The following is a 12,894-nucleotide window of genomic DNA, read 5'->3' on the forward strand; positions in this document are numbered from 1 at the left end:
GACACTGGAGGTTTCACTTGGCAAAAGGTGTGTAGTTAAGGCTTCCATGTTAATTGGTGAATCCATTTAAGTTTCTTTCATATATATATATATATTTTTTTTTTTTTTTTAAAGAAACTTCTACAGTATTAAGCTTCCATATGACCCCTCAAATGGCCCTTAGTGCTCTCTGTATCACTTAGCTTACCTTTCTCTTCTTTCTCCTCTCCCTGTTTAGTGTGCCGGCTCCAGTATCCCCCAACTGTCTCTCCATAACTGTATAGTCTATTTCCCTTGCCCTCTAACTTCTTACTCTATACCTGTCCTCTGTGGTTTTATACATTGAGGCATGCCTACTAAGTGCTTAAATGCTAACTTCCACATAGAAGAAAAAACATTATAATGTTTGTCTTTTGGGGTATTTTCTCTAGAGTTTTTTAGTTCAATGATGTTGTTGCTTTATAGCAATCTCCAGACATATATAAAGTGCAGTTTGTACTTGTTTCCCTCTTGAGTTGGTTGCTTTCCTTGTTGCTGTGGAAGAAGTACCTGACAAAAACAACTTGGGAGAGGAAGGGCTTGTTTGGGCTCACGGTTTCAGAAGGTCATAGTCTATCATGGGTAGGGTACTCTGCGCTCATTGGTTCCTTGTTGAATAATATTATATAGTTTATATTACTTTAAGAAATTAAAGTTTTCTTTCATTTCCTACACTTTTTTATTGGAAATATCCAAATGTCTGTTGAACAAAGACCGCTAAGACATAAAACAAAGACCGTGAAGACTTGTAAGTTATAATGTCCCTTGATATGACCTTGGTTCTCCATTTAGAATGGAAATACCTATATTTCTAAAAAGATGTACAAAAACTTTGTATAGTTGGGATTTCCTTTAATAATCTGCAAGTATATAAATACAGAGCCAAATAATGATGAATAATTATTTGGGGTTTTCTTGATTGGATTTGGACATTTGTTTTCCTTAAAAGTAAGCCCCTTAGGGAAGACGTGGGAACTTCAGAGAGATGTATATTTGCTTAATGTTTAACTTATTTTAAATTATGGGAAATATCAAGTATATATGAAAGCCAAGAATATAAATACAGTAGTCTGCCCTCTACCACAGTTTTGCTTTTCTTACGTTTTAGCTATGATTTAAATAAAATAACTTCTATAATAATTTTCCTTATATAATCTTCTTTTAATGTATCTTCAAATTGTCATTTATTAAGAATTTAGCCTATGTTTCCTTCATTGCGATTTTCTTTTTGAATAGAGATTCACGTTTCTCACATGCTCATCTCAAACAGATTCTGTTGGGAATGTTTATATTTTCCCTATTCTTCTTCATGTGTCCAAATGAAATAATTATGGATATCATTGCCTGCTTAATAGTGCATGTGTGGAATCCCTCAGTTTGTCCCTAGTATGTGCTACCTTAAAAACTGTAGTAGATAGCCAAGCACTGGCCCTTTCCAGTGAGCTCTCCTTGGCCCTAGTATGTGCTACCTTAAAAACTGTAGTAGATAGCCAAGCCCTTTCCAGTGAGCTCTCCAAGCTTGAAACTCAGGCCCATCCATATTCAGAAACGGCTTTGTGCCCTTCCAGCCAAAACTTGTGTGCAGCAGCCCAGCCTTGGACTTTGTAAATTTCTTCCTGTAATTGGCCTTTTGCCATTGTTTCTACCACTTACTGGGTCCCCATCCTTTCAGGGCATTGCCAGAATGATACTGCTCGGTGAAAGCTTTGTGTATCCCAAGACAGGAAAAAAAAGAAAGAAAGAAAAAAAAAGAAAGTGCTTGGGTCTTCGTTTTTAAAATATCAGTCATACACATTCCTATGTTTCTGATAGTTGTTTGAAAATAAGAAAGTTTTTAAAAGGTAGGGTCAGTAGGTTGTGGGGGAGTTAAGTGTCAGATTTGGGGGAGCTGGGGAGTCATGGGTGCGCAATTGCTTAAGCATTAAATCCTAATAGCACACTAGATTCTGGGATGGGAGCCAATGGAATAATTTGTGCTTGGGCACTGAAGTTATGCAAACAGAAGTTACTGCACACCCAGGGTTTCATGATTGAGAAAGTAAACTTGTAATCTTTTTTTTTTCATAGGTTCAAAAAGGCATTTGAGTCTGAGCCAACACTACAGTCAGGGATTAATTATGCAGTTCTCTTGCTGGCGGCTGGGCACCAGTTTGAATCTTCTTTTGAGCTTCGGAAAGTTGGTAATTGCAGCTTGATATTTTTAAAGAAAATCAAGAAAGTTGGTGCACAGGAGATGAACCTTACATTTGATATTCTGTCTCATCAGAACTCGTGTGTGTCAGGGTGTGATCCGGGTCTCCGGATCAGACTCTCATACTGCTGTACAGAATTCTAGCATTGGGCTATAACTCACACCTTTACTTTTTCTCAAGGTCTTGGTTCATGTTGTTAAAACTCAAACTCACACTGATTCTTCATTCAGTCCCCAGTCCCCAGGTACAGTTAGCTTTGTGGAATATCAGATGTGTATAAAATTGTGTGTTCCTGGTGCTTTCAAAAGAAAACAAAAATCAAAGAGACAGCTGAGTGGGGTGATGCAAACCTGTAGGCCCAGCACTTGGGGGGTGGAGCTAAGAGTACCAGGAGTCTAAGAGCATCCTCAGCTACATGGTGGGTCTGAGGATAGCCTGGGCTACATGAGATTGAGCCTCAAGACAAGAACAAAACTAAAATGGAAGGAAGGGAAGGGAGGCAGGGGAGAGAGAGAGGAAATGAAGGAGGGAGGGAGAGAGGGAAGGATGGATGGACAGCAGGCAAGCTAGCTGTTTGACTGACTGACTGACTTCTGGTTTGTTTTTGTTTTTGTTTGTTTGTTTGTTTTTGCCTCAATCACAAGTACCCCTGTGATTTCTTGGTGGTGGATGAAGCCTGCCTGCAAAACCCCTAGAGTAGCAGCAATGTAGGTGTCACTCTTGGTGGACGCCTCAGACACTGTTTCTGAAGTACTGCCCTTGATAGAATGTGCCCTTCTCTTTTGCTGGTCTTCTGGAGTTTAACGAAATCAGGAATCATAGCTTTGGGAATCAGTTTTCTGTGATTTCGGCTTCAAAAGCATTTTTATTGTTTGCGTCTAGATCCTGGCCTATCTTCTGTTGAAACCAGAATTGTCCTGGTAAATGGCTAAACCCCTCCTTTGGGACCTTCCCAGCACTTGCAGGAATTATTACCACGGGCTTATTTTTGCAAGAGGAAAAATAAAAGGAAAATTGCATTAATTAAATTATTCATTATAAAAGAAAAAATTCTTAATATTTTAAAGTTGAAAATGGTTTATTTAGGTGTCTCTAAGAAAAAGTAGATCTGCTAGGTGGTGGTGGTGCATGCCTTTAATCCCAGCACTCGGGAGGCAGAGGCAGGCAGCCTGGTCTACAAAGTGAGTTCCAAGACTGCCAGGACTACACAGAGAAACCCTGTCTCGAAAAAAAACAAGAAAAAAAAAATCATCTGGGAAGGGCTTTCAAGGTTTCCATCCTGCACTGTCCTAAGACACTTTTGAGGTTAAATAGCGTCCCAGGCTGAAGGGATGATAAAAATCTAATAGTGAGTACTGGCGATTGCTGTATATTAGCGCAGCAAGCTCTGCCTGACACCTTCTGCTGGTTAATTAGATCACTTCTTCCACCTTTTGTCGAAAATCAAGTGGAATAAGTTTTTGGTTGATAACTAAAACCAGAAAACAAAAATAAACATCAACTTGGTCCTTTCAGAAATGACACTAAAATATTCCATCTTAATTTAAAAGCTCTATCATAGCCCAAACTTCCCCTGCATCAGTGGTCCAAATATTGTGGTTGCTGTGCCTTGGAACACAAAATGAAGTTTTGTTGGAGCCTTTTAGTCCTCATGGGATTTGACTTGATTTGCATCTGCCTGTCGAGCAGTAGCAGTGGTTTGGAGATGCACTTATTCTTGATCTCATTTTTATGTGGTGTGCAGATGAGAGCAGTCAGCACTTTGAGATTGGGAGAACTGTAATGTTACTTCACCAAGTAAACACTGTATTTTATTCCAAGGAGAACTCACAACGGATGTTGAACACCCATTCAAAAACAAAGTTGACTTTAAAATTTCTGAACTGGGGACATAACTCATTTGGTAAAAGTGCATGCTATGCCATCAGGAAAATGTAACGAGGTTGACTGGTCCCCCTCTGCTCGCATAACAAAGCTTGATGTGATGGGCCACTTGTAGTCCTCTTCGTTGGGGAGGTGGGTGCAGTCAGACATCATCGCTGGGCTTCCCTGTTTAGACAGCTTAGTCTACTTGGTGAGCTCTAGGCCAGCAAGAGAACCTATCTCACAAGGAAACAAAGACTGAGATGGTCGGCACCTGAAGAGCCACACTGGAGGTTGACCAGTATATTCCACATGCATTTGCACACACACACACCTACCTCCTACATGCACATGTGCACCCTCCTTACACACAAGAGATATGCACACACACAAAATTAAATTGTTTAAGTCAGGGTGTTTCACTCTATATGAAGACTTACAGTATGACTCATGGTGAATTGTAGCTGCCCTAAGATATAAGTCTTAGGTTTATACAATGCTCTATCGTGTGTACCATAATTTCTATTCAAGCACGAGATGATATCTAGCTTTCTAGGTTATATTTTATTTAGTCATAAATTATGCCAATCAAAACTGAGTTGACCTAAAACTATTTTTTTTTTTTTTGGTTTTTCGAGACAGGGTTTCTCTGTATAGCCCTGGCTGTCCTGGAACTCACTTTGTAGACCAGGCTGGCCTCGAACTCAGAAATCCGCCTGCCTCTGCCTCCCGAGTGCTGGGATTAAAGGCGTGCGCCACCACGCTCGGCAAAACTAATTTGTATATAGGAAGTTTAGATTATATGTATTTTTAGGAAAAATGGTTTATGTAAATAAATTAATAAGCTAATATGACAATAGTAAGTATTATATAAGGGAAAAGTAGTCTAATGGAATGTCTGACATATTTAAATATATTTATTTCATTTAATTCTCTAATCAAAAATTTAAATTTATAACTTCTTACATTCATTGTGTTGGCGTCTTAAAACATAAATTATTCTGAATTACTAAACCATTATAATAATCATTTTTCTTTTATGGCATCTTCTTAGTTTGCTTTTTATGCAGGGAAAAATTAAAACTTAAAATCTGATAAAAAAGATCACTAAATCTGAAGCCTTCACATTTCTAATGTAAGAAATAATTCTTAATTGTCATGATCCATAGCCAAAATGGATCTATAGTCCATTTTCTGCTGCTATAACAGAATACCAAAGAATGAATAGTTTACTTAGACCACAGGTTTGCAGCTTGAAAGTCCGAGGTCTAGGAGCCCCATTGATGTAGTCCCTGGGGATCTCTTGGCTGTATCCCATTGTGGTGGATGTCAACAAGGAACAGTTATGTGGTGATGCCGGAATAAGGGTATGATCTGGTGACAGGACTTGCTCTTTCTTGTGTAACACCTCACTCTTATTCCTATGAGAGTCTCAAAGAAGGCCCCATAGGAACTACCTGATCCCTTCTAAAGACATGAGGATACTAACTCCCATGAGCTAACCAGCTCCCATAAGGCTCTGCTTATTAAAGGTTCTGATACTGCCCAGTACCACTATACTAAGCCTCGAGCTTTTGGTACACAAGCCTTAGAGACAGACATTCAAGTCAGGCCAAGCCATCACAAACTCTTTTTTTTTTTTTTGGTTTTTTCGAGACAGGGTTTCTCTGTGTAGCCCTGGCTGTCCTGGAACTCACTTTGTAGACCAGGCTGGCCTCGAACTCAGAAATCCGCCTGCCTCTGCCTCCCGAGTGCTGGGATTAATATCACAAACTCTTAATTACAGTTATGGGTTTGTTTAAGACTATACCAATTGCTTCATAGATCCTCATTTTTGGATACAAATTGGTGGTTCAAGTACTTAGAGCTAGCATTTAAAACACAGGATCACATCTTAAATCCTCTGTCTATTTTCAGCTTCATAGTCTTGAAAATTAATATTCTAACATTAACCAAATTAAAAAATAGTTTCTCACATCCTCTGTGGGAATTTTAAACTATGGTACATTTTATGGAGAGTCCGAATTACTGTTTAGATCCACATCAGTAATGATGTGGGGAAAAGAACCTTGTGTTTGGAAATGAGACAAGTTACTACCTTAATCTCATTTTTTTTCTGAACATAAAAATTATCAACCGAGCCTGGACTATAGCTCATGCTGGTAAAGTGCTTGACAGGCAAGCAGGAAGGCCTGGGTTCAATCCCCAACGCCAAAGAAGTGGTGTGGTGGCCACACCTATAATCCCAGAACCCAGGAATGGAGGCAGGAGGGTCAGAAGTTCAGTGACTGCCTTGGCTGTTCAATTCCACCTAAAAAACAACAACAAAACCAACCAACAAACAAACCAAAAACCTCAAACTAAGCCAGAACAACCAAAACCTCAAAACAGTAAAAATGATGAACTGTAATGATTGTTACTGAATATAAAATCCAGGCGTCCATAAAGATAAGAAAAAAATTAAGACAGAAACAAAATTTGTTACCGACCACAAGGAACTCCTTTTGTCACTTATGAAGGTGGCCACTGTTTTAGAAAACCAGAGCCTGGAAGGGAAAGGTGAAATGCCCTCGCTTCCTGTTAGGAGGACGTTCTGGCTTTCCCGTCCTGATGCTCTTGTCCACTTGGAGATTATTGCATGCGCTCTTACTCCCAAGGAGGGCACGTTCTCCTGGAGACTCCTGATTAATAAAGTAGAAAGCAGATACAGTTGCTGCTGATGGGGAGGTCATAACAATAGTTACCATGGTGAGGATGCTCAGTGAGAGAGAGCCAAACCCATCACACAGAGAGCCTTATTTAAAAAGTGTCATAATCATTTGGTACCTGAGCTGTTCTCTGGTGAAACTGCTCATCACAAAGGAAAATATGTTCACACATGTGATGCACAGATGTACATGTATGTAAAGTGCCCATATACATAACAAACAGCTAGATTAATTAATGCCAGCCCTTGGGAAGCAGAGGCAGGCGGATTTCTGAGTTTGAGGCTGGCCTGGTCCACAAAGTGAGTTCCAGGACAGCCAGGGCTATACAGAGAAATCCTGTCTCGAAAAACCCAAACAAACAAACAAACCTTCAAAATAACTAAAGAACAGATGTGTCTGTAGAAGGGAAGGAGCTTACCGAGTGACACAACTCATGTCATTGTTTTAAGTGGTGACCTTGTTCTGTGCATTTTTTCATTTTAAGAGGCTTATAGCGTCTCTCACGAAAACATTCTCACCATAAATGTAAGCCTAAGGTCCATTATCCATTTAGAAAGAATCAAGAAATCTAATGAAATAAATCAGGGACTACTTGGAGATTCTAGTGGACAGATCCAGAATATAAGGACATTATATAAGAAGGCACCTCCGCTTTGGTTGGGGGACGGGGGGGCATCTGTGCCATAGGGAGAAGAAGCATGGCTGGATTAGATAGATTAGAAGATACTCAGGGTGACAAATAACAAATGAAATGAAATGACCTTGGTTATGAAAAAAGCTATGGGAGACATTCAGGTAGCAGGGCATTTATTTTAGTCAGGACAATATAATATATAACATCAGGGAATTATAATTTTAATGGGGAGATATTTATAGGGGAATTTTAAAGATTCCTTATAATCTGTAAACATGAAATATTATATTTGTGATTTAGTTTGAAACGGTTCAGCAAAAATAATCAAGGAGCTGGAACAATGATAACATGTTAACATTTGTCACAAAATCGGTCATTCACTGTAGTAAGTGTGTATGTGTGCATGTACGCATGTATGTTTTGCTTCTGTGTGTGTTGGACATTGTATGTGCTAAGCCAGTGTTCTACCCCTGAGCATGGGCTCCCCACCCCATCACCATGGAACATTGTATAATTGTGTACATTTGGAACTCTTCCTAATAGAAAACCAAAATGAAAGACTAATCTCTGCCTCTTAAGGAGCTGCCGGATCTCTCAGGACTTTGTTCTCCTCGTTGCAAATGGACATAGTCCTTCTCTCATTGTGCTGTGTAGATTGGAACAGTCAGCAATTTTAATGTGCTCAGTGCTAGGCGACTCATGAGTGTTCGGTGGGAGCTCTGTGTCCTCCCTAGTCCATTAGAATAGCCTTGAATTTAATAGCAGCCACCAGCTGAAAACATGGTGATAAAAAGTATACTATTGAAAGCTCAATGCTTACAAGTCAGCCAGTTCTAATGAGATTTGGGTGCTAAAATCTAAACCACATAAGCAGACAGTCTGATGAAAGAAATGGTGGGGGAATTATTTGAAATAACAAGGACACAACGTTCATTTCTTACAACTGTAGCCAAAAATGTCCATAGAAAAAAAATGTACTCTGTTGGTAAGGACTTGGTGAATTATAATGGGTGCAGGTACATCAGGAATTGTGCATAAGCACCTTTAAAAATGTTTCAGGGGCATGCGTGATCCTAGCACTTAGAAAATAAAATGTTGTAGCCCAGAACCCAGTATAATACTTCTAAAGAGAACATCTATGGAAATATCATAAATATAGGTACAATTTTATATACCAAGATCTTTAGTTCCATAATAGATAAATGTGTGTGAAAAAAGAAAAGCCTCATAAATATAGACACACTGGAGAAACTGGGAGGTGCTCTGCCAGTAGAGTACTTGCCTTGTGAACATGAGGACCTGAGTTCAAACCTCAGAAGCTATATGGAACAACAAAAACTAAAAGTCAAAATAAGCCGGGCAGTGGTGGCACACACCTTTAATCCCAGCACTTGGTAAGAAGAGGCAGGTTGATCTCTGAGTTTGAAACCAGCCTGGTCTACAGAGGGAGTTCCAGAACAGCCAGTGCTACACAGAAAAACTCTGTCTCAAAAAAACCAACCAACCAACCAACCAACAAACAAATAAATATATAAATAAAAAAAAAATCAAAGCTGAAATGGCGGGATACTCTTGTAGTTGTACTACCGAGAAGTCAAAGGCAAATGGGTCTCCTGGGCTTATTGCCCAACTAGCCTAGTATAGCTAGAGATTTCTGTCACTTAGTAGGAACACATGAGGTTGTTCTCCTCTGGCTTCCGTACACACTTAGACAGCATATTCGTGCACACCCATGCACCTGAGCAAAAACACATACATTACAATCATATTTTATCACCCATATTAAACATGAATAGTTTTATAGAAAAATAGGTTTTATGCATCATATTTGAAGGACATACAAGTTCACTTGCAAGACAAACAGGAAAAGATTGTTAATCACAAGGGCTTTAAAAAGGGGCTGGAGGCAGAGTTTTAATCCATGTACCTATGGTCCCAGCACCAGTAAGTCAAGGCAAGAAGATTCTGAATTTGAAGGCCAGTCTGGGATACATAATAAGATCATGTAAAATAAAACAAAATAAAACGAGATTGGAAATGCTGACTGGGCATGACAATTCTCACAACTGTCAAGGAAAAGAACAACAGTGCTGTGTGTTAGCCTTTACTTAGAGCATGTCAACACAGAAGGAGTAAATGTCTCCAAAATAAATCAGCACTTAGAACTTCATGATTCAGAAGTAATTGAGTGAGTGGGCAAAGCTAGGTATACAAGAACGTAATAAATCGTGGCTTTGACTTTCTGTGTTTAGGTAAATAATTTATGACATATCATGTGCTAAAATACTATTTCTTATTAAAGATAATAATACATTTTGAGGCTGGTGAGATGGCAGTAGATTATAGCACTTTCTATAAAACCTTATGACCTGAATTTGGTTTTCAGAAATCACATGGTTGAATTAAACAGCAAAGTCCCTCACGTTGTCCTCTGACCTCTACATGCAAACTGTACGAGCATGACTATATGAGCACACACACACACACAAGTGAATAAAGTAAAAATAATTTTAAAAACTTTTTTTCTCAAATGTTGAAAGGCTGGAGTCATGATCACTTGACAGACTTCTGCCATGGTTGAAGTCAAAGATCAATACCCTAGAGTGACCTTCTGTGTACACGGAGGGCTGAGCTTTTACTGTGACTGCTGTGGCTTTCCATCTAAGCAGCAGACTCTCCGTTACATTGCGTCTGGACTTCACTGTTTTTATACAAGTGGAACGTCATGAAAAGTTCATTTGCTGCTAAAGCTGGTAGACGGATTTTTAGCATCTCCTTTGTCCTGCCCACTGTGTAAACATTTTTTTTTTTTTTACATCCATTGAAGACCTGTGATGTGTCTGCATATGCAGGTGCAACTGCTCCCAACTTCTGAAATTTTCTGGTGGCAAAGCTGTTCACTTTTTATTTTATCCTCAAAATGTGAAGAATGCCCAAATTCTCATTTTCCTCAGAAGTATTTATGGTTGAAGTAAGTTATATAATAAAAAGTAACTTTTAAAAGGTAACTAGCTATTTTTGTTATTTTGTTTCAGTTATAATATTTTAACAGGGTAAAATATATATTTCTCTGAGAAAATATGAAATAGACATAGATATAAATCATTTTAATGTGAAAACCCTAAATAAGATTATATGTCTGTCTCGGGAAAAAAAAAAAGATTATATGTCTGACTCAAAGACCATTTAAGCAGTAATAAAGATTTAACAAGAAATATTAGGGCAAGATAGCTACACTTGGTTTGTTCGAAGCTGGTTTATATTCCAACAGGCCACAAATCTTAGGGATTATGTGTTCTGCTAGACGAATTATTGATATGTTAACTAGACTAATACAAGCTAATGAGTAAACTTCTATTAATGAACCTTTACTAAGTAGTAATTATGTTTTCCTTGAGTGGCCTTATGCCCCGTAGCCTGTTACAATGATATGCCCTACCTTTTTGCTCTATTTTTACATTTTAAAAACAATTTTTTGGTGATACTAGGAATTAAACTCAGAGCCATGCACATACTGCATGTGTGGTCTTCCATTGAGCTATACCTCCCCTCACCCGCTTTATCCTCTGACTTCCTGACAGTCTCAGCAAGTTGCCTAGGCTGGTCGTGAATTTCACTCTATAGCCCAGGCAGACCTTCAGCTTTTGATATCTTGGCCACCTCCACAGAAGCCAGAAGTATATGCGTGTGTAACTAGGTCTGGCCTCAAATAATTCTTAACGTAGTGGATATCGGTAGTATTAAGCAGTTTTACACGGATATATTTTAAGTAAATCAATACAACGCACAAAATAACACAAGGCAGTTATAATAAAACAGTTGGAGAATACAAATCATGTTATCATGCCTTGTTAGACAGTGACAGTAATGGGTTGGAGATGTAGCTGAGAGGTGCTCACTTCACACGTGTAAATCCTCCACAGCATAACAAAGGGAAAGCAGGGACATTACTGACTCAGGGCTATCTACATACAGACATACCCTATACATTGCATATAAATACACACTATCCATTACATACAAACACACATCTGTGCTTCAGTTTCCTCACATGTTTTCCATGCTAAAAAACACAAGAAAATCCCTTTTCAAATTATTTCATAATCCAGGATATAGCAAGAGAAGGAAGGGGCTTACACAAAAATATCCTGGATTTTCTCATCTTATATACACATATAGATTTGTAAAAATTCTAGACTGTGGTATATAAATGACTATTGAATTTTTCAATTAAAGATAATTTTTGCTGGGGTGGGAGAGGTGACTCAGCAGGTAAGGACATTTGTGCTTGTAGAGGACCCAGGTTCACCTCCCAGTACTCACACTGTGGCCTACAACCATCCACAACCCTAGTTCTAGAGGATCTCCCTTCCTCTTATGACCCCTCCCCCCTCCCCAGGGCATCAGGCAGGCACATACATTCATGTGGCCCAAAACACTCAATCACATAGAAGTACATAAAAACGAATACAAGTTTTGAGAGATAATTTTTACCTTCTGTGTACATTTTGTTTAGTAGGACATTATGTCTGTCTTAGGGTTTCCATTGCTGTGAAGAAACACCATGACCAAGGCAACTCTTATAGTGAACAACATTTAATTGGGGCTGGCTTATACTTTCTGAGGTTCGGTCCAATGTCTTCATGGCAGGAAGCATGGCAGCATCCAGGCAGGCATGGTGCAGGAGGAGCTGAGAGTTACATCTTCACCTGAAGGCTGCTAGGAGAAGACAGTCCTCTAGGCAGCTAGGACGAGGGTCTCAAAAACAGCCTCCACTGTGACACACTTCCTCTAACAAGGTCACGCCTCCTGATAGCGCCACTCCCTAGGCTTCTTCAAACCAGCCCAGTGTCCTCAGTAATCAGAAACGTAGAGCGATTATGATCTTTAAGGACAATGAAGACTTAATTGTACATCTAAATGAAACATCTGCACTGCCTTGTAACTCTCTGCTTTCTGGTCCTCTGCTAGGAGTGAAGCTGAGTAGCCTTCTGGGTAAAAAGGGGAACTTGGAAAAACTCCAGAGCTACTGGGAAGTCGGATTTTTTCTGGGAGCCAGTGTCCTGGCCAACGACCATCTCAGGGTCATTCAGGCATCTGAGAAGCTCTTCAGACTGAAGACACCGGCGTGGTAATCAACTCCCGTGCACTTGTACAGTTTAATAAACAGCCTCAGACTGTTCTTGAATTTTATAGCTTATAGGATATTTTGTTGATTTTGAGGCTAATATCCAGAACCTATAGGTAAAAACAGAATTTTCATAAAGAAAGCTATTGGATTAAAAGTTATGATGACTTTGCTGAAGTCACTTAAGCTTTTCCTGCACATTGGCCAGCCCAACCAGCATCACTCGCACACTGTGCACACATAGACCATACTCTGTGCCTCACCCCGGACCCGAGACCACATGTTCATCTCAGCATCTCTGGACTCCATTCCAAACCTGCGTGCTTTGTTTCTTTCTTTTTTTTTTTTTTT

The 12,894-nt window shown here is 39.3% G+C and overlaps 1 protein-coding gene across 1 annotated transcript in view; it reads left to right on the forward strand.

Moving 5' to 3' along the window:
- Positions 1 to 12,894, forward strand: part of Map3k5 (mitogen-activated protein kinase kinase kinase 5) — a 195,453-nt gene that overhangs the window by 96,282 nt on the left and 86,277 nt on the right. Inside the window, exons 8-9 of the mRNA XM_021174435.2 lie at positions 2,086 to 2,198; positions 12,387 to 12,546. Of these exons, the coding sequence (XP_021030094.1) occupies positions 2,086 to 2,198; positions 12,387 to 12,546 (273 nt within the window). The remainder of the gene's footprint in view (positions 1 to 2,085; positions 2,199 to 12,386; positions 12,547 to 12,894) is intronic.

Source organism: Mus caroli, chromosome 10 (genome assembly GCF_900094665.2).
Source record: "Mus caroli chromosome 10, CAROLI_EIJ_v1.1, whole genome shotgun sequence".
In the NCBI taxonomy this organism is placed as follows: Eukaryota; Metazoa; Chordata; class Mammalia; order Rodentia; family Muridae; genus Mus; species Mus caroli.